We start from the raw sequence: 22,362 nt of genomic DNA on the forward strand, positions 1-22,362 counted from the left end.
TTGAATCTAAGAGAAGACCACACATTATGGCAATACAAGGAAAACCTCCGTACTCATATTGTAATTAAGAGATGGGACTGGATACCAAAGACTAGCAGTTATTAACCAATTTGAAAAACAAATAGACAAGCACAGAGAGAGAAACTTAGAAAGTAAAAATACCTCACAGAAATAAAAACAGAGGTGTTCTCTACTGTCTCCTTCAAGTAGTAGTGCTATAATTCAGTTTTTGGTAACTGGTTATTATCACAAAATTAGTAACCTTGAATTTTGATATGCTTTGTTACATAATTTGTGCAGGATCTTCCCAATAATATGATTCATCAATTGGCCATTAAGTCTCTCCCTCAAGAATGGCTCTGGTGTGAAACCTGGTGTAATGATGAATCCAAGAAAAAGGCTAAAACAATTGATTTGGTAAGTCAATTAAGAGTTGATGAAAATGTCATTTTATTAACCTGAGTTTCTTCAATTTTCACAAGATATGAAATTTAGCTCTGTACTCATATACAAGACCCTGTCAGTTCTGATGGCTACCGGTTTTACTATCACCCGCTGAGTGACATGGAGGCAGGTGTGCTGGAAAGTTCTGGAACACAAATTCCCCTTGTATAAGTGGCTGAAGCCCAGTAATATGCCTCCTTTCCTCTCAGAGCAGCTTACAGGAATAGCTCTTTTCCCAATTTTTTGCTTAATTTGCAGTTTCAGCTTTGGAGGTTGCTGGACTGTACTGGATAATAGCAAGCTCTTTTCCCCACTGTCCTATATAGTTTCCCTCTCCTTCCCCTATCCTCAAGCAAACAATAGAACTATGCTAAGGTATTTGAAGGGTTGGTAAGTGTGCTTGGTCCCTGTGTGCCAGTATTACACTCCCTTTGTAGCAGAGAAAGGCTCAGCCTCCTTTTGAGGAGTATTGGCAGTGAGCCTTTAATACTCGGTCAGCCTCAGTAGTACAGATAGGTTGGGGAGATAAGAAGAGACTTGTTAGGCATAATTTGAGGGAGATATTCCATATTGGGGAAAAGAGAAGGAAAAGAAATATTTTTCTGGAACATTGATTTTAAACAATAGCAATTTATTGGAAACTATGTAAGGATTTGGAATGTTGGATTAAGTTCTAGAGAGATGAATTGGTGGGCAGAATGCAGGTCAAATGATGAAAAGAACTTGATAGATATGAATGATTTCATAATTTATCATATGAGTATTACTTTAACTTATGGGGGCGGTATGCGTGCATGTATACAACATACTATGAAAAGTGTGTGTAGAGAAGGGCTTGGAGGAGGGAGAGAATGTTCCTCACCTGTAACTTATTTCTGAAGGCATATGTTTAGCAGTCTTGACCCACCGTGATCTCAGATTATAGAGCCAGCCATAGTTGTTCTGAAGAATAATCATCATTCTGTGTCTGTTACCAAAGGTTTATTGTGTATATTTTATAGCTTTCCTAGCATTTTTGCTTTTATTAGAGTAAGCTATTGTGAGGAGAATTGATTGGTGGGTTCTTCTACCTCCTGGAAATCAGCTGTAACCACTTCTAGGATTACTTATAGAGCTGGATGGAACATTTCTGTCAATGAAATTTTGCCAAAGAATTAGGGAGAGGCAGAAGTTGTGAATACTTTTTCCATTATTTGACCATCTGTAATTATCAGACATAATATTTCAGAGAATAGAAATGCACAAGAAGTGACCAAATGTTTATTCCCTAACACTATGAAAGTAAAAAAGATGCCACACAACTCTATGCTTAGTTCATACCTTCCTGGGAATAGATGAGTTTTTGTTTGAGAGAGATTATTTATGCCTTACCTTATATAAATTAAATCAACATGAGTAACGCCTTGGGTTTATTTTGCTGATCCTTCTTCCCTTGTACCATCATGTAAGTATCAGTTCATTATTCTTCAGCTTTTTCCAATCCAAAGATCACAAAGTGGCCAGGGGAATACTTATTTTTTTTTTAAAGTCTTGTGTTGCTCTGGCCTATATATCTAAAGCATTAGAGTTCTTTTTAAATCAGTTTGAGTTAATTTACCAGTCTGACGGTATGGTCTTTTTCCTTTTATCATCACTTCCATCTACCTTTACTTCCTAAATCCCTTTGCCCAGCTAATCAATGTCTTTTGCAGGCTCCACTAAAAGAGTCTCATAGACCTAGATAGAGAGACAGAGATCTCAGTTATCAGTATATTTCTAATACTTGGCAATTCCTGAAGTAGCATGCCAAGCTCAAAGTACCCCTGGGCACTTGACAAAATATTTGATTATCTCTTCAAAGAGGATCCCAATAGAAATGAAAAGTATTTCAATTAAAAATGGTTTAAATAACTATCAGGTTTTGGTTTATAGACCATTTCATTCTGTATGTTGCCCTTTAAGTGATTTGTAACGCTAACAAAATAGCTAATTAGGCATAAGGTAATTGAGAGAGATGAATGATTATATAGGAGACTGAAGGCATTCCTACGGGCTAGTGACAGATAGTCCAGTTTATCAAATATAAAGAATGTTACCCCGATGTTTAGAATGATTAAAGGAGTAGTGACTGGAAAGTATGGTAAATAATAGTTCTATTGTGTTCTGCTGTACTGCAAAATATTAATAGGTGGATTTTTTGCCAATTTGCATAATTGTTTATTTAATTTCTTTAAAACTTTCAAAATTTGTTTTGGCATAGTTTGTTTCCCAGTGAATTTATAGTCCACATTGATTTCAAAAGGGATACATAGTGAAACACTCATTGTTGTCCTAGTCTTTAAATTTGTAGCTAGTTTTTAGCAGTGTTCTGTTTAGTGACCTGTTGTTTTTCCATCACTAATGCTGAAGAGAATAGCTGTGTTTACTTAGAATGGTTGGTGTTTTTTCAAGAGTGATATATTTTATACTTGCAGTGCAATAACCCCAAAACCAAAGAACCCAAACTAAAGGCTGCATTGAGAATAGTCCCAGAATGGGTTCAGTATGACTCTGAAATACGAAAGCTAATAAAGCAAATTGAAAAAGGGAAGAAAAACTTGACTCAGTCTTCTCGAAAAGGTAAGAGAATAAAATTTTTCACATGCATGTTTATCTTATTTCTCACTAGTAATTTAAGCAAAGATTGGGGCTAGTATACATATGTATTCTGTGCCTTGAGTCATTCTCCCTACTCTTGAGGAAGTTGTGTACATTGTATTAGTTACATGATGCCTTTGTGCCTAAAAACTACATTGAAAAGATAAAATCCCGGCCTTATTGAGGTCAGTGGCAAAATTTACTTTGACTTCAGTAGGGATAGGACTTCATCCAAAATGTTTAACTTTGTGGTGTCCTCAAAACTAAAACTTATTTGGGCAGCAATGATAGCTCAGTTTCCCCAGTTTTAAATTTACTTCATAATCACTTGATTGTTCGTTTTATTCTCTAGAAAACATTTCTTGATACTATCTCTGGTGTAAATTCTATAGTATCTCAAAATACAGATTAATAAACAGAGTCAACTTTGTAAATGTATTATGAAGTGAGAGAGATCAAATTACACACAAAAAATTTAAAAGAAAATAATTAAGGTTGCAAAGTCAAGCAGTCAAAAGTTAGGACATGCTTGTGCAATTTTAATTTGGCCCCATTGTTTATATGCATTAGTATTTTTTTATTACATGATAATTTTGTATTTTTCAACACTACCCACGCCTCATGCAGTGAACAGATTTCTTGGTGCTTGCTTATTAGCAACTGTTTAATATTTTGTTTTATCCTTACTGTTCAATATGTGGACCCAGGTCTTATTCACTGCACATAATTCAAACCCTGATCTGAAGACAGCATTATTAATTTCCTCCTGGGCTTTTCTGTGGTGTCCATTACTGTAATATCTGAGTGCTTCAGAAATATTAATACTTTTTTTTCCACAACTCCTTTGTGGGGTAAGGGGATGCTATTATCCCCATTTTATAGATGGGAAACAGAGACACAGAGAAATTAAGTTCAAAAGTATCTGCTAATTTTGGATGTCCAGTTTGGGAGACCTGGGATCAGGTTTTTCAGAGTAGTTAGCATTATATAGGACTCTATATATCGAGGGAGGAGGGATAGCTCAGTGGTTTGAGCATTGGCCTGCTAAACTCAGGGTTGTGAGTTCAATCCTTGAGGGGGCCACTTAGGGATCTGGGGCAAAATCAGTACTTGGTCCTGCTAGTGAAGGCAGGGGGCTGGACTTGATGACCTTTCAAGGTCTCTTCCAGTTCTAGGAGATGGGATATCTCCATTTAAAAAAAAAAAAATATATATATATATATATATATATATATTCATTCAAGTACAGCTCCCATTGACTGCAGTTGCAGCTGTGAGTAGTCAGCACTCTGCAAGTCAGACCCTAGGGTTTCAAGTTGGGTACCTAGAAAATGAGGAACACACAATTAGTGACAACCTGTGAAAAGTTTGGTTCAAGTGACTTACCTTGCATCACATAGAAACTCTGTAGCAGAGGTAGGGATAGAATCTAGTTCCCCTCGGCAGAATTCAGGTGCCTGAACCACATCACCATCTTTTCTCTTCCTGCAGTTCCCTACCTCATTCACTACACACCTTCCAAGTTCTGCAACAAATGAGGCAGGGGCTGTACAGACAGCAGTCATCTTTGCTCCACAACACTGATTCATACCCATCATGTGCACTGAATGTGGAAAAAACAGTATGTGATCATTAATATAGGGCTTCTGTTTTTCAGGGTTTTTTATTTCATTGGGGGGTTATTTTTAGCAATTTTTGCTTTTTATGTAGAGGTCCAAAAAATCGGGGTGGGGAAGGGGCTTTTTTATGTATTATAATGTATATTATATACATAACTCATTACATTATATATTATTTTGTCATGTTCTTAATGCACTTTAACATAATACTGTTTAAAATAGCACTATGTTAAAGCTCACTAAGGAACCATTACTGCATACCAGTGGGGTCTACACTGACCAACTAATGCACAATGCATTACCACACTTTAGAAGCAACACCCCATAGTCCGCATTATTGCTCCGTGTAGACATGCCCTTAGATACAAGTAATCATTTCTGGTGTTTTTGCAGTGTTTATGGGATAAACACTTTTTTTGTTGTCGGGATTGTTTTGTCAGTGTTTATTAGTTAAAACTGAAAATCAGAAGTCCTAATCATAATGCATATGCTACAAGGGGACCGGGATAAGGTTACGTGTGCAACTTTAATATTGCTTTTTCCTAACTTTTGAGTTCTTGACTTTGCAACCTTAATAATCTTTTCACATAGTTTTTATATGTAATTTCTTAGCTTTCTAAAAAAGCAAACTGAAAAAAAAAAACCAGAAATAATTCTTAGAGTGATTCTGCACATACACATTCCACTGTAGGTGTAGGTGCACCCAATGCACTTGAGTCGGAGATTTTTGCCAGCCGTACCAGCAGGCAGCACGTAGACCTCTGCTGTCCTTGTTCGCCAAGATGACAGTATAAAGGGGCATGACTGCAGCCTCCTTGTCAGTTGGAGAGTTGGAACTCCCTGATGTGCTTGAGCTTTGGTTAACTAGCCTTTAGGTGACATTTTTGTTTATTCTTGTAGCTTAATTTAATAATAATTTAGTGTAGTAAGTAAGTTAGTGAATTTGTCTGGGATTTTACTGTGCAGAAATTCCCAAATTTCAAACAATGTGCCACATACAGGCCTATGATCTCTGTTAATAACAGGAACAAAAGTTCCCTAATCTGCTTAGGCGAGGGACATGTGAAGAACAAATATCCTATTTGTACCTCCTTCCCAAAAAGAACAAGAGGGATTTCCGCCTTAAAGTACATCTTCCTTATAAGGTGATGCATCACTCTTCAGAGCCCAACCCTGACCATGAGAGGATAGACTGAGTTTATTCACAAGGAGTGCCCACCTGACTGCCTCAGCATATAAACCAAAATCTGGTGAGAAACATTGCTCATCATCTTCTCCCATGGCCTTCTCAAAGTGCACAAAACTCTTCTCACTCTCAAAGACTGCTACACTTTTCACGTCTCATTCTTCCTCTCAGAAGAAAGCTCTGAGTGCCAAGTTGAGGTCTGGTCATAAGCCCTGATGCTCACTGGTACCGTCCAAGGCAGCACCAGCAGGACCATCAAGACTAATGTCTTCACCCCACTACCATCAACTCCAGTATCACCAGTGTTAGCATTCAAGCACTTCTGCTGTTGGTGCCACAGGCATTCTTTATGGCAAAAGACCTTCTGTCTCTCCCTCTCCCAGACTTTGTTGCATTGTGCAGTTGTAGTCTCAATGGCCTCAACTTTACCATTACTGCCGGCACTGGCATCTTCACTTACCACCACAGTTCCAGTAGTTCCGTCCACTTTGTCGATGGATATTATTTTGGTTCCATTGACTCATCTGTCTGCATTTGGACTGCCTCATCCATCAGCACCATTAGATCCTTTGTCAACTTTTGGTACTCAAGGGATATCACTGGGTGTTCCCAGGGCTGAGACCTCCTCCGATGCCTACAGGGACTGCTCCACAATTTACTGAGGATAGTTATATTTCCTCCTTTTTGAATTCAGATCATGATAGACCCATATCATATACCAAGTCCCGCAGAAAGAATCCAAGTATTTCTTTATGTATGCAATCCCAGACTTGTCTGCAGCAAGCCGTTCTCACTAGATTTTGGTGGCTTCAAAACAGGCAGGATTAAAGGGCAACCTGTTATGGTTTAACATAATTAACATTGGATTTGTGAGTACATCAAGCTTTGCTAAAGTCCAGCAAACATCTTTCTTCCAGCTAGAATATCAGCCCACTCCACGAAGGCGCATGCCACTGTATCTGCCTTTTTGAGCAACATTTCTATAGTGGACATTTGCAAAGCAGCAATGTGGTTATCTGTACAAACCTTCTCCAGACACTGGAGACTTCCTGAGACTATGCCAACTTCATCAAGTCAGTGCTGGAGTCTCTCTTCAAGTAGTCCAAAGCCACCTACAGCAGAATGTACAGGAGCAGCCCTAGCCCTTTTGTTGGCCAGGGCAGAAAACATTTTCACCCTCCCTATCCTCTTCCCCACTCCCCACCCCCCAAGCAAAATACAATTTAAAAAAGACTGGTGGGACAGCATCCCCTTGAAGTTGGTGCTCAGGCAACCGCTCCTGAAACTGATCCTGGGAATGTAAATTGCACAATCACTCCAAGGAGAAATCAGTTAGTTACGTGTACAGTAACTATTGTACTTCAAGATAAGCTGTCCACATATAAATACCATACACCCCTACTGGCACCATTACTACCATCTTCCCTGCAACTTTGGATTTAGCTTACTGGCAGTGCTAAGAAACTGAGAGGGAGGCAGCATTCACGCCCCTTTAAACACTCGACTTGGCGCATGAGTATAGCAGGGGCACACTCACCACCTGCTGGTATGGCTGGCAAAAGTTTCCAACTCGAGTGCATTGGGTGCACATACACCTGCAGTGGAGTGTATACATGTACAGCACAACTCAAAGAACAACAGATGTTGTACATGTAAGTAACCATTTTCCAGAGTGTGGCATCATATTGACACCCACATGGTTCATCGGCATGGTTGGATTCTTTAAAATCACTGTGCAGACCTCTGCCACTTGAGCTAAGAGACTAACTGATAGCAGCAGTTGGTTATCACCCTCCATATGGATCATCATTACAGGGAGATGAGACACATGCTTTGCCAGTGGTTTTCACAGATATTTGCTGACATCACAGGAATTCTGAGACTCAGAAATCTTGGGTTCCATTCCAGGCTCTAGAGGAGTGTGTTCTCTAGTGGGCACACTTCTTCCACCTTTTCCCCCGCAAGTTTGAGCCCTTCCTTCAACCATGTTTCCTGTCCACAGACTTCCAGCCCCCTGTCCCTGACCCTTTGTTCAATCTCATTCTCACCACCCCCTGGTTATTGGTCCCACTTTTTTTGCCCATCCACTGTCAGATCTGCATCTTGGTCCTTCCATAAGAACATAAGAAAGGCCGTACCGGATCAGACCAAAGGTCCATCTAGCCCAGTATCCTGTCTACTGACAGTGGCCAATGCCTTATTCTTATTTTTAGTCTTATTCTCTATCCCCTTTTTAATGATTCCTAACATCCTGTTTGCTTTTTTGACCGCCTCTGCACACTGCATGGACATTTTCAGAGAACTATCCACGATGACTCCAAGATCTTTTTCCTGACTTCTTGTAGCTAAATTAGCCCCCATCATATTGTATGTATAGTTGGGGTTATTTTTTCCAATGTGCATTACTTTACATTTATCCACATTAAATTTCGTTGCCATTTTGTTGCCCAATCACTTAGTTTTGTGAGATCTTTTTGAAGTTCTTTACAGTCTGCTTTGGACTTAACTATCTTGAGCAGTTTAGTATCATCTGCAAACTTTTCCACCTCACTGTTTACCCCTTTCTCCAGATCATTTATGAATAAGTTGAATAGGATCGGTCCGAGGACTGACCCTTGGGGAACACCACTAGTTACCCCTCTCCATTCTGAGAATTTACCATTAATTCCTACCCTTTGTTCCCTCTCTTTTTAACCAGTTCTCAATCCATGAAAGGACCTTCCCTTTTATCCCATGGCAGCTTAATTTACATAAGAGCCTTTGGTGAGGGACCTTGTCAAAGGCTTTCTGGAAATCTAAGTACACTATGTCCACTGGATCCCCCTTGTCCACATGTTTGTTGACCCCTTCAAAGAATTCTAATAGATTAGTAAGACACGATTTCCCTTTACAGAAACCATGTTGACTATTGCTCAACAGTTTGTTTTTCTATGTGTCGGACAATTTTATTCTTAACTATTGTTTCGACTAATTTGCCCGGTACTGACGTTAGACTTACTGGTCTGTAAGTGCCGGGATCACCTGTAGAGCCCTTTTTAAACACTGGCGTTACATTAGCTAACTTCCAGTCATTGGGTACAGAAGCCGATTTAAAGGACAGGTTACAAACCTTAGTTAACAATTCCGCAACTTCACATTTGAGTTCTTTCAGAACTCTTGGGTGAATGCCATCTGGTCCCGGTGACTTGTTAATGTTAAGTTTATCAATTAATTCCAAAACCTCCTCTCGTGACACTTCAATCCGTGACAATTCCTCAGATTTGTCACCTACAAAAGCCAGCTCAGGTTTGGGAATCTCCTAACATCCTCAGCCATGAAGACTGAAGCAAAGAATCCATTCCCCCACACCTCCTACCCCCCACCCCACTTGTTCCCAGCCTCCTCCTCCACAGCTCCCAGTCTCAGTCTTCTTGCCCAGCCAGTGCAGTATCCCTTTACCCAGCTCCCAATCACAGTCTCCATTTCCCCTCCCCTTGTCCCCAGACCAGCCTCCAAATCCCAGTTTCCATCCTCAGGCTCATAATCCCAATCTGCTGCTCCCACCATCCCTTTGTGCATTCCCATCAGGCAGCTTCCTCGTTGCTGCCTGGAGCCATTGAGAGCATACCAGAGACTATGTCCCTTCTGTCAGTTCCATTGCCCAGGACAGCCCACAGCAGTCCAGCTCTGCAATTGCAGGGCAGTTCCTTGTCATCCCTTGTCTGAAGCATGCCCAGTGCTGATGGAATCTTTGGGGAGTTTAGCTATGGTTGAGCAAGTTTCTACTGAGCATATGCAAACTGCAGGGTTTTTTTAAAAGGCTTATAAACTGGCCAAATTTGGGTGGATTTTCACAAAGATGTCAAGAGACATCTCTCAGACACAAAGGCCACACCCTGCCAAGTTTCAAGTCCCTGCTCCAAAATATAAAAACTCTAAAAAAGTTGCCAACATTTTGAACATTGGCAAAACAGTGTACTTCCCCTAGGCTCATTCTTGGAAACAGATGCATTATTTTGGTGAAATTTTCCAAAATTGTTCAGCCTGAGACAGAAATCCAGCATGTTAAATTTCTCCCCAAACAGTTAGTTTGACAAAGTTATAGGCAATTGAAATGGAGTCTTACAATGAGAAGCATTGGGCTACTAGCCCACCTATAACAAAAAATGAAGTCACAACATATTTGGGCTTTAAATTACAAATGCATATTTGATTTACTTTATGTAACTTTAACTTGGTATAATCTCATTGTTGACAGTTCTCATGAGTAGGAGGCTTGCAATATTTGGTGGAGTGTTTTGTTTGTTTTTCTTTTATGATAGTTATGTGAGAATTTCAACTTTTATTTAAAAAATATTTTAGCCCCCACCACCTCCACCCCAGTTGCAGAGAAAAACATGAAAATGTGAACTCTAAAGGCTCAAAAATTAGAAGGCAAATAAATGTACTCTGCTGCTAAATAATACTTAAGTTTCTTTGTTCATTTTGATTACTTGTGAATGCTTATGGTTAGTTTTTAGCAGGGTCTAAAAAATGCAGTGAATTTTTAAAAATGTGACCTGACTTTTAGGACTCTGGGAATAAATAAAAAGCCTCCTGAAGATATTGGGGCCTTTTTAACATTTTAGAATGTATTACAGCACTGCTGCTTAAATATGAGCAAATCTATATCATTTTTATTTTTTGGTTACAGTTTTTAAACATGATGAACTTTAGCATCATTTCCAAAAAGTAGCTGTGGTGGCACAACTGAATCTTCTACATGAGATGGAATGGAAGATGTACATACTGCAGAAGCACTATTTTTGAATATTTCATCAATCTATGAAGTCAAACATTTTATAACTAATATGTTGCTTAAAGCATTCAAACAGAATGGGAAGAATAGATAATGTAAGATCAGTATATGAAGATTTTATAGTTTTGTTTTTACCAGGGTCGGTGCGTATTCCTGTTTTGTTAATTCTCCCCCTCTACCCCCAAAGACAGCTGATATATAGGACCTGGTCCTGCATCCCTCCCATAGCCAACACTCCCAGTTTATAAGGAATGCTGAATTGGACCCTTTAAATTTAAGTTATATAGGGATTTTTTTGAGATTGGCTGGTTGTAGTCAATGAATGTTATGCACTGTCAGATATTTAAAGAGATACTTGAAAATAGTTTGCATTGTTTTGATTATCCTACACATATTCAAACTCTGTAGTATAATGTACATGCATCAGTTTTTTCTCGTATAAGATTTACTGTGTTTCACAAGAAAAATTCACAGAATTGCAAGGGGCAGTTGTAAAACAGTTTATTACTGAAATCTAGAGCTTTGGACCAATTCAAAATATTTAAAATCAATTTCAAAACTTATAAAACCAAGGATGTAATTTTTAATTTATTGTGCAAGCTTGATGCGCTACATTATCTGTTTAAAAAAGTCAACTTACAGCCAGTCACACTTCATTATTTATTTTGTTACATATTAATCCAAAACAAACTCTGTAACAAAAGATATTTTAAAATTTCAGTACAGTCTATTCTTTATGTTCACTTCCTTTATCGTATCTGCAATACAGTATTGTAACGGTGTTCCATAATTACTCTGTCTGAAAACAAGATCAGAATGCGTCCAACAGAGAACTAGGAGAGATTTCAGAGATTGGAACAGTGTGCTTGAAAAACAGAATCTATCAGCATTTTTTAAAAAAATTAAACAGCAATAAAAGAACTGTCTTGCATAAGGCCAGATTCTACCCATTGACTTAATATGTGTAAGAGAACTTGCTGTTTTTCTTGAGATTTTACTTCTATCCTTTTGCATTCCTGTGCACTAATGTTTCACAATGATTTCTTTCTTGGAATTTCAAGTTTCAGATCTCTACTATGAAGCTTTTGTTAAATAAAGAGCTAAAGTCCTACACCTTTAAAGCAATTCTTTGTCTCTGTTAGCATTATTCCTTAGCTGGCTGGGAAATTTCTCTTACAAAGCCATAAAAGGTTTATAATTTGCATATAGATTTTTTTTGTTCATTTTATATGAAACCCTCTACTCAACATCCCATTTAATTGGATTAAGATTAAATGTTAAGAAAACAGATCAGTTTTTTTGAGAGAGTGTTTAAATGATATCTATTTTCTAAAATAAACAATTTGTTGGAACTATTTAAAAGATTTAGTGGGACAGATTCCTTTTATTTTATGCAATGTTGCATATGTTTATAGGTGATATTTTACAACTTTACTTTTTCTTTTTCTATTTATGGAAGCATATTTTCAAGAAAAGGCCCACTAATATAAAACCTTCAGTTTGAAATGCTGTTTTGCTTGTAAAATAAAGGTTTCCAATAAATACAGTCACTACTTCTCAAAGACTTCAATAAAGCAGCCCTTCAATCATCATAGAATATCATTTTATATTTTATGATACAAGAAACAGGCTGTATATGTTATACAAAATATTAAATATGCCACTGAATTGGCCTAATAAAACAAAATAATTGTATGATCCTCCAGCATTTCTCTTTTCCCTATTATTTTGTGTTAAACAATAAATTTAGATGCCAATTACTAGAACCAAAGGAAAAATTGCAATGATTCTTCAGGTTTTTTTTTTTTTTTTTTTAATTTGAAAACCCTGGAGGTGGGGACAACACAGCAATATTTGCAGAATAATGGATTGCCTCTAGGGTAAAATGTAAGAACTTAAAAAACGAGGAGTCCGGTGGCACCTTAAAGACTAACAAATTTATTTGGGCATAAGCTTTCGTGGGTAAAAATCCCACTTTTTCAGATTTTTTTACCCACGAAAGCTTATGCCCAAATAAATCTGTTAGTCTTAAAGGTGCCACCAGACTCCTCGTAGTTTTTGTGGATGGAGACTAACATGGCTACCCCTCTGATATAAAAACTTAGAGTGAATGAAGAGGGCTCATACCAACCTTAAAATATCTATACTCTACTAAAATAAAACACTGGCTCTCCATTACTTTCCCAATGTGAAAGGGGTAATACAAAAGAGTGGTTAAGGCTGGGGAGTAGACGCAATGGTGTTGTCTATCAGTGGGCTGCTCAAATGAAGAATTTATATAACCTGTTGGCTGTTATATGTATGTGCATATATTGTTTCTGGGTCTACATCTCATATTAGATTAGATTTAAAATGACTGTTTAACTTTGTTGTTAAAAAGGCAAATAAAGAAACCAGTGAATAGCTCAGAATATATTGTTTAAATGTGGGTTGCCTGTTCAACTGAAAAATGTTTTTCAGTTCTGTTTTTTTAAATTGAGTATAGTTCTCACTTTTAGAGCAAGAAATTTGCTTTTTGCTAACTACCCACAGATGCTAACATTCATTTGTTTCCTGGCTTGTCATTATGATTTTATCCTTTGATTCAGATTTCAGAGCACAGGAGCAGAAGCTGTGAACCAACTGGTGCTGACATACATAGGAACATAGAAATTGCCATATTGCATCAGATCTTTACTCCATCTAGTCCAGGGGTTCTCAAACTGGGGGTCAGGACCCCTCAGGGGGTCGTGAGCTGTCAGCTTTTACCCTATGCCCCACTTTGCCTCCAGCATTTGTAATGGTGTTAAATATATAAAAAAAATGTTTTAAATTCATAAGGAGGGTCGCATTCAGAGGCTTGCTATGTGAAAGGGATCACCGGTACAAAAGTTTGAGAACCACTGATCTAGTCCAGTATCCTGTTTCTGATAGAGACTAGCCCAGTAATGTAGTCCAGCGTAAACTCCAGTCAACTGAGTTTATCCACGTCTCATTTGGGGAATATGGAGTTTAGGTTACCCACTTTTTTTTTTTTTTTTTAAACCACTACACCATTGAGCCAGCCCCAGGTGCTTCAGAGTGAGGTGCAAGAAACCCCACAATAGGCATATGTGGGATAATCTGCCCCATGAGGATCTCATTCTAATCCCTAATAGTTAGATTGGCTTAACACCTGCAGTTTTATACCTCTTCCAGTACTCTTGTGGTATTAATTGTTATAACTCTGGATAGTCTTGTTGTTCATATAAGTGTCCAATCCCTGTTTGAATCTTGCTAAGGTCTTTACCTCAGCTACTTCCTGGGGCAGTGAGTTCCAGAGTCTAATTACACAGTATGTTAAAATATTTCTTTTAATCAGGTTTGAATTTGCCACATTTCAGTTTCACTGAATATTCCTTTCTTGTATTATGAGACAGAAGCTTCTCATCTACCTTCTCTATACCATGCACTAAATTTTCTACTGAGAGACTGTCGTATTACAAGGTAAGTTGCTCATTTTATACTCAAATTTGTGTGTTAGTATTTGTAAGGTGCTTTGAAGTTGACTAAGTTATTACTGATCTGAATCCCAGTTGCCTTTGAACAGTGTTCTGTCAGCGTGTCTTGCTAAAATATGTTTTTTACAGATTACCTGAGTGGTCTTGATAAGGTATGTAAATAAATTTGCTTCTTCCAGTTCCCGTGTTTGGCACCAAAAATCATCTGAATGTCCTCCTATATTAAGTGATAATTCCAGCTGTCTACACTCTACCAAACCTATTTAGATTTGTAAATGTATTTCTTTGAGTTGCCAAGAACACACACATTGTATTGGATTGAAAAGGAAATAAAGCCTTTGTAATCCAAAGCTGCCTGCTGAAAGGATTCTGAACAAAAAGTAGACAATAATAAGCTAAAATATATCTGCCCCAAAATTGTGGAATAAATAATACATATGCTGAATTTCACTAAAATTTAACTCATTGCTTTCCTTTCATCAGTTCTTATCTTTTACATAGTGTAAACTTAATTAACAAATTGATTTCAAGAGACAATTAGATTTATATTGCTGTAACTGAGATCAACCTTGTCTATTAAATGTTTGTAAATCAGAGGCTGATTTTCACTTTTTTCAGTCTTAGCAATTTCTGCACGTCTATTTCAGCTATTTTACATTAAAGGTATTAAAACTTTAAAACAACTCATTTGGATATTTTTCACCCTTCTTTCAGAGAATGAGTGCAGTAAGTTAGTAATAATTTAGTGCTGACCTTTTCAGTTTAATCCATCACCAACAATGGATGTCAGACATGTGTAAGCCACTACTAGGCACAAATGGATTAAGAATGAGTGAAGAACAGTTAGCAATTGAACAACTTCATGTTGTGACATCTTTTAATCTTCTCTCTCTCTCTGTGGTGAAGCTGTGCATTGGCTCATTGAACATAGTATGTCAACGTAAGAACAGATGAGAATTGATCTTTGCATAGCATACAAATCCAGCAAGATTAAAGGATCCCTCATCTAATTTACTGTTAATTCACTCTTTATATTCTTGCTCTTTTGAAATTTTATAGGGGAAAGATAATCAGATGCAATATACTCAGCTAAGTGACCTCTCATTTGGATGGGTAGAAGTAACCTCCACTAGTTCTTCCATATTGACAGGTACATGTGTAAAATGAGCAATTTTTTTTTTTGAGATATCCGATCTCCTAAAACTAGAAGGGACGTTGAAAGGTCATTGAGTCCAGCCCCCTGCCTTCACTAGCAGGACCAAGTACTGATTTTGCCCCAGATCCCTAAGTGGCCCCCTCAAGGATTGAGCTCACAACTCTGGGTTCAGCAGGCCAATGCTCAAACCACTGAGCTATCCCTCCTCCCCCCTGTACAGCTAGTAAACCTTAAGTTCTTCTGCCCCATGCATAAAAGATCAGAATATTTTTCAAGAGCCGTGTCTAAGGCCCCATATGCACCTGGATGCCCTTCTGCATCCTGTAGCCAAAAACAAAGGGTGAAGCAGCTGCAACCACCCTACAGTTCCTGCTTATTGCCTATGGCTGTGAGATGGAACCTCTGCAGCACCTGATTTTCTCTGTCAGTTTACTGTTCTAGTTATAGTTATTAATATAGTTAGATTTCCAGAGGACACGTCTACAAGAGCAGGCATCAGGAAGTCTTGAGAGGAACATAGTAATCTCTATGGCCTGCAGCACCACACCCTATGTAATCATGGCCATTCTGGGCCCCATGAGGGTACAACGGGCAGAAGAGATCCATGCATTGCTTCTGCCTCTAAACCCCGCTCTCCTTCCCATCACAGATCTCAGGAAGGCAATTGGTCCAGAGACTTGGTGGTGTGATTTATGCTGAACAGGATGATCTGAAAGAGACAAGAGGTCCAGCTTAGCTATGATGATTTCTTCATCTTTATGTGATGAGGCTGTTACTTCACTATCTCCCCCCCCCCCCCCGGGTGCCATCTATTGGATCCTTCCTGGAGCTTCTCCAGCTCATGGCAGATACCCTGAAAACTCTAGCAGAAATAGTACACAAGAAGTCAGGTGAACTGCTAGATATCCTGTGCTTCTTGGGCCCCAGTAGATTGGCAATACAAATAAATGAAGGCTTGTTGGAACTAGCTAGGGGAGCTGTGGGAAACCCCAACTTCTCGGGCACAGCCTTAAAGTGGCAGATAGTTGTTACCAAATCCCCTCCAACAGGGTTGAATTATTTTAGTCACTTCATGCCTGGATCCTTGCAAAATACCGTAGCAGATCAGCTCCAAAAACAATACTCAAAACAGTCATGAATGGTCTATTGAGGATTTCTGAGGGCATTCAGGCATGATGCAGCCTTGATTATACTGATAGCCTCAGTACAGCCCAGAGGATTCTGGTATTCTGCTCTGATTAATGTTGACACACCCCCAAATCATACTTCTGGTGCTGTCAGACATGCTCATGCAGAGCACGGGCCAGATCCTGTACCCAGACCCAACACTGCTGCACCTCACACCCTAGATGCTGGCTAGCTAATGGCCATGGACAGAACCTACTCCATGGAAGTCAGAACATTTTGGCTGGTAGCAGAAAGGATTCTGCTAGGAAGACTTATGCAGTGAAATGGAAGAGGTTCTTTATGTGGGAACACAAAAGCACCTACTGCATTAGAAACCTCAATAGATATTCTAGATTACTTACTAGCCCTAAAGCATTCAGGACTGTCCATCAGCTCCACCGGAGTACATTTAGCAGATAATTCTGCTCATCCTCCGCCTATCAAAAGTCATAATGGTCTTCTCAGAGCCAACAGCTGCCAAGTTCCTCATTCATGTCTTTCCTCCAGTCAGATTCCACCCTTCCAGGCCTCACTGTTGAGTTATCCAGGCTTATGGATTGCCCTGTGAGCCCTTAGCAACCTGTTCTTTATACCACCTGTCTGCGAAGACAGCTTTCTTTCTGTCTCTCACCTCAGCTCAAACAATAGAACAGATCCACATCCTCATGGAAGCACCACCTCATACAACTGATCTAGCTGCCCACTAGCCAGGGGGCAAGTTAAACTTCACACTTTAGATGTTGGCAGGACTCGCTGCTATTAGCTGGGCAGGACAAAATCATTCACAAGTTCTAGTCAGTTTTTGGCTTGGAATGAAGGACCAGCCAATATCCATCCAAACCTTATCTAAATGGGTGTCTGACTGCATTAAGACACAATAGGTTGCTTGGACCCAGCTGCACTTATTACAGCCATTCCACCACATATAAAAGAGACTCTGCAACTTGTCTATGGGGTGTTCCAATTTCAGAAATTTGTAGAGCAGCTACATGGAATTCAGTTCACACTTTCACCCAGCATTACTCCGTGGTAGAGGGCTCCAAAATTAATGTCACCCTTTTGGCAGAGCTGTTGTACAGTCATTTTTCCAATCGATTCCAAACACCCACCTCCTGGCCCTGAGTTCTCTACTGGAGGCACCAGAAGTGGAATCAGGGACAATCACAGAGAATGATTGTTACTTACCTTACATTAACTGTGGTTCTTCTAGATGTGTTGTATTCCAGGACCTGCCCTCCTTTCCCCCTACTATAGAGTACTTGATCCCCTCAGTTCTGTTTTACTGAAGAAACAGAAGGGCAGTTGGTGCTGCTCTGTCCTTTATGCCCTCAACTATGTAGAGTGGGTGAGCATCTAGGGCACAGCTATAGCCCCAAATGACACTGCTACTGGAAATTATTCCACTGTCACATGCACGGGATGCATTTGCAGAAATGAAATAAATGTTGTCAATTTCTCAAAGAACCATGGTTATTGTAGGATAAGTACAGTCAAGTGGTTTGTTTTTTCAAAAGAGGACAATGTAATAGTCTCCTGTTCGAGGGAGTTCATCAGTGTTGGGATTCCAAAGTGTTCTTATCCTGTTAGAAGGGTCTACTGTATATTAGTGCCTCTTCTCCACCCATAAATGTGCTCCCTTCATGAAGCTGAAGAGAGATTCAGTAATTTTTTGTATATAATTTAGCCAATGATATTCACCACCAGACTAGAGAGAAATTATTCACAGAGATTACATATTCAAACCCAAGTATAAAATCTGGTACAGCTGCTACATCACCCCATATTCTGTTCTTTACAGCTTAGTGAATTTTGTTATTACCTATTTTCAGATTTTGGTTTAATGAGAAACCTGAACTTTTCATAGCCTTCTGTTGCATTCATGACCAAATTTGAAACTTACAACCTTGAAAATAAATTAATACAGTAATACAATCAGTCACCATAAATATATTTAGTTAATGTGAAAATATAGTACCACAAAAATAGTTCCTAAATTCCTAGACATGAGAAAATAATTCTTAAATTTTTAGGTTTCTTTTGATTTTATATAAAAAATTCTACAATTTCAGATGTTGGATAAGCAAAGTTAGACTTGAAGGTTTCTCATTCTTAAAGCATAAAATTGCTACTTTGGGCAAGCAAATTACTTTCTCCTATCTTTATTATTGGTTAAAAGTTCATGAAAATATAGTAGATTGACAGCACATGATTCATTCAAAAAAGTCTTATTGACTAGCTAAAATGAGTACTTGTGAGTAGAAGATACTCTGTAAAAAGACTTATGGTCCATTGGCAAGAAAACAGACATCTACATTTGAAATAAGGACATATTTCTTGCTGCTTACCAATATTGGTTTTAACATTTGTGATTCTTATTTCTTTAGATGTAAGAAAGTAAATGTACATTTCTATTTATATAAAGATGTTACTCGTTTAAAAAAAAATCTTCTAGATAAAACTATTTTGCAAAGCTGAACGAACAGTTCCTTATCACATTAAGGCAGTTAGTTTTAAACATCACCAACTTGCTTTGCCAGACTAGCTAATTGCCAGTGAAACCTCCTATTAATCACCTCCTTAAATAGAAAACTGTAATCCCTTTCCTCAAAAGGCGTCTGATAATGATGCAAAATGTTACTCTGTTTCACTTATGACATACTTGAAAGCAGTCTAGTTATAATTGGTATTTTCCTGCTCTTGACAATGTGTGACATGGGCAATTTTGAGCTCTGTTACAAGTTTATAAATTGATTGCAAGGCTGTTTTAATATTGGATTTGCCATAAATCAGTATTACACATTTTAATATTGTCTTAAGCATTAACATGTCAATTTTCCATTTTTTAAAAAAAGTTGGGAAACTTATTTAAAAATAAAATAGACTATAAAAAGTCACTAGCAGTGAGGTTAATGAAACTGTCAATTTTTAGGGGTTGAAGTGGTCAAAATTACTTTTTAATTTTCAAACTGTAGGGCTGAGCAGTTTTTTTTTAAATCAAACACTATTGTGCTACAAACATCTGTTATGGAGTTTTTATTCAGCTTGTATGTGTGGTTTATACCATTAACTTTCTATACCTGTGCCACCAGTAGACAGCACGTCACTTCTTAAAAACTAGAGAAGGAAATTTGTTACTTGTTTGAGGGGGAGCCATCTTACATCATACACTTAGTATTTTCAAGAGAGGCCTAAAATGAACTTTTAATGTGCCAGCAAGGCTAGTAACCCTTCAACAAATATAAGTGGTAATATTTTTACTTTATCCCTAACTGCTAGGGCTGAGGAGTTAACACTTCCTGTTACCAAAACATTAAATAGTTTTAAAACATTTTTCCCTTTTAGTACCTATTTCTTACATCCACACATTTGGTCAACTCAACCTTTTCTAGTCTAGTTCCTCCCTGACAATGAGGGAGACTAATGAACAGCATTAAAATCAGAGAATTCTATTTACCTCTTTCTACTGCCCAGGCTCTTGGCTCTTCCTTCACAATCAGAAATGGAAGTCAGACAATTTCCTATTCTATTTGCCCCCCAAAATGAAGTATGTTGTTAGAAAAATGTATCCCTTCATGCTGCAGTTTCCACAGCACGTCAACACAGAATAATCTTTATGAATTTTCCAGTCAGAGTGCCCCAGATAGCATCAATAAATGTGCACTGACCCATTCATCTTAAAGAGATGTTAAACTTTGACCCTTGAAGTTATATTTTAGCACTCGTCCTCATTTAATGATATACATGCAGATAAAAAAAATTCTTTTGCTTCTGTTGCAAAAAATACCAAATTAGGAAAATGGATTCTTCTTTGAATAGTGTCCCTCTGGGTGCTCTTCTGTAGGGTGCACTTGCATCCCTGTGCTGCTGATCAGAGCACTGTGGTAGCAGTATCCCTTAGGCCTACACAGGTGCCGTCTCTCCTTGTGTCCCGCCACGAGGCTAACCAGCACCTGGGCTAACCCCTCCTCAGTTCCTTTTCAACTGCCCCTGGCTGTAGAGGGAGCCATTAGCAGTCTGTTTGCAATCATTCGTTTATTTAGCATTTTTAGTATTTAGTCTCAGTCTTAGTTTTTTATTTTCTCTTTGAAAACAAAACAAAAAACCTTGATTTCCCCCCACCCTTATTTTTAGTCAGGGACCCCTTCCCCCAACAGGGTATGCCCAGCTCACTGGCTTCAAGAAGTGCCTCTCTTGCAAAGAGGCCATCCCTGTGGCAGACAAAACACTGTTGCTGCATACACTGCCCCGGGGAACGCCATGGTCCCCAGGAGTGTGGTCTCTGCGAACAACTCAGACGCAGGTCTTGAAAGGACAGGGAGTTGAAACAGAAGATCATCTTCATGGAGGCAACCCTCTAACCTTCCCTGGATCCATGCCAGAAGTCACCTGGAAGTCGTGAGTCTTCCCCAAAGCCCTCAACATCCAGGAACTGTGGGTTGAAGAAATCAGCTGCCGACCCTTCTCGTAAGTGATCAAAAAAAGAAAGTGGTGAGTCTCCAGAATGAGCCCCGAGCTAGCCACAGAAGATCTCCAGCACGCTGGGTATCATCGGTACCGAGACAATTCAAACCCAATACCCGTGGCTCACAAAGATCTGGAGTGGCAGGTACCATTGACACACCTAAGGCCCTAATGGGAATAGGCACTTAGCCAACAGTACTGACTGACAAAGATAGGGGTTGGGAGCACTCCAGTAAGACTGCTGGTCTGCACTGTACCTTTGGCACCATCACTGCCCCACCCAGCATTGGGGTGTCCGGTATGGACAAGATACCTGACTCCCTCCATACCGCCAATGGCACCGGGTTGGTCTGCACTGCTGGAATTCCAGCACTCAAGAGAACTCAGGGTATCTGATATACCAGAGTCTCCTCTTCTCAGCACCAGGGTTTGGATACTGAGTCTTCTTCAAGTACAGCAGTCTTCTCCGGTACCCTGCCATGCACCTCCAACTTTCTAGTGGTGAATCAGACAGCGAGCCAGAAGAGGTTGTTTCTCACCACTCCTCCCAAGCTCCCTATGATAGCCGCTATCAAGAGGCTCCTCAGGTTTACCCTCAGCCTGCCCCAGGACTGCCATGGTATGGCCAGCCATGGGCGCCACCACCTTTTCCACTGCCCCAGTGACCATGCTGGAATCCCTGGAGGCATATCACCCCCACAGTATGCGGGCTTTGAGCCTCACCCTTGAGACCCTGAGATGTTCTCTCTTGGCTAGGGCATCTAGAACCTCAGAATCTCCAGAAGATATCGTGGAGGAACAGGGCAGATGAGGCAGTCATGCCCCTTCCACCATCCTTAGCTGATGACTTCCAGCTCTTCCAGGACACTCACCACAAACTCCTTAACATCCTACACTCTTTGTCGTTCTCCAGAATAGCCATCCCTATCAATGAGGCTCTCTTGGACCCCACAAAAACTATATGGCAAACCCTAGCCTCAGTGATGCCTACTTGTAAATGGGCTGATAAAAAACGTATGTCCTGGCTAGGGAGATCAATTTTTCCTCCCGTCCTTCCCCAAACTTGATCGCTGTGGATGCGGTAAATTCCCAGAGCTGTCAGCACCAAATGAGATGCACCCTCTATGATAGGGATTGGAAACGCTTGGATCTCTTCGGGAGGAGAGCTTACTCCTCGGCCACATTGCAATTTTGAATCACAAATTATCAAGCCTTAACAGCAAAGTATGACTATGTTAACTATTCAAAACTCCACAGCTTTATTTGATCAGCTCCCAGGGTCACAGCATGACCAATTATGAGCTATTGTCCGGAAAGGGCAGCTGATAGCCAAAAAATGCTCCAGTCAGCCTTTGATGCAGCCAATACAGTGGCCTGGTCCATCTTCACAGTAGTCGTTATGCAATGTGCATCGTGGTTACACCTTTTTGGCTTCCTTAAAGAGGTGCAGATGACTG

General features: G+C 39.4%; 1 protein-coding gene across 2 annotated transcripts in view; it reads left to right on the plus strand.

The window, feature by feature from the left end:
* UGGT2 (UDP-glucose glycoprotein glucosyltransferase 2) overlaps positions 1 to 12,342 on the plus strand; it is a 302,913-nt gene extending 290,571 nt beyond the window's left edge. For both annotated transcript variants that reach the window (XM_005304998.5, XM_065581051.1), the window contains 3 exons: positions 301 to 417; positions 2,898 to 3,042; positions 10,538 to 12,342. In XM_005304998.5, coding sequence (XP_005305055.1) covers positions 301 to 417; positions 2,898 to 3,042; positions 10,538 to 10,560 — 285 coding nt within the window. In that variant the 3' untranslated portion in view covers positions 10,561 to 12,342. The remainder of the gene's footprint in view (positions 1 to 300; positions 418 to 2,897; positions 3,043 to 10,537) is intronic.
* Positions 12,343 to 22,362: the final 10,020 nt, after the last annotated feature.

Source organism: Chrysemys picta, chromosome 1, assembly GCF_011386835.1.
Source record: "Chrysemys picta bellii isolate R12L10 chromosome 1, ASM1138683v2, whole genome shotgun sequence".
NCBI classification, from domain to species: Eukaryota; Metazoa; Chordata; order Testudines; family Emydidae; genus Chrysemys; species Chrysemys picta.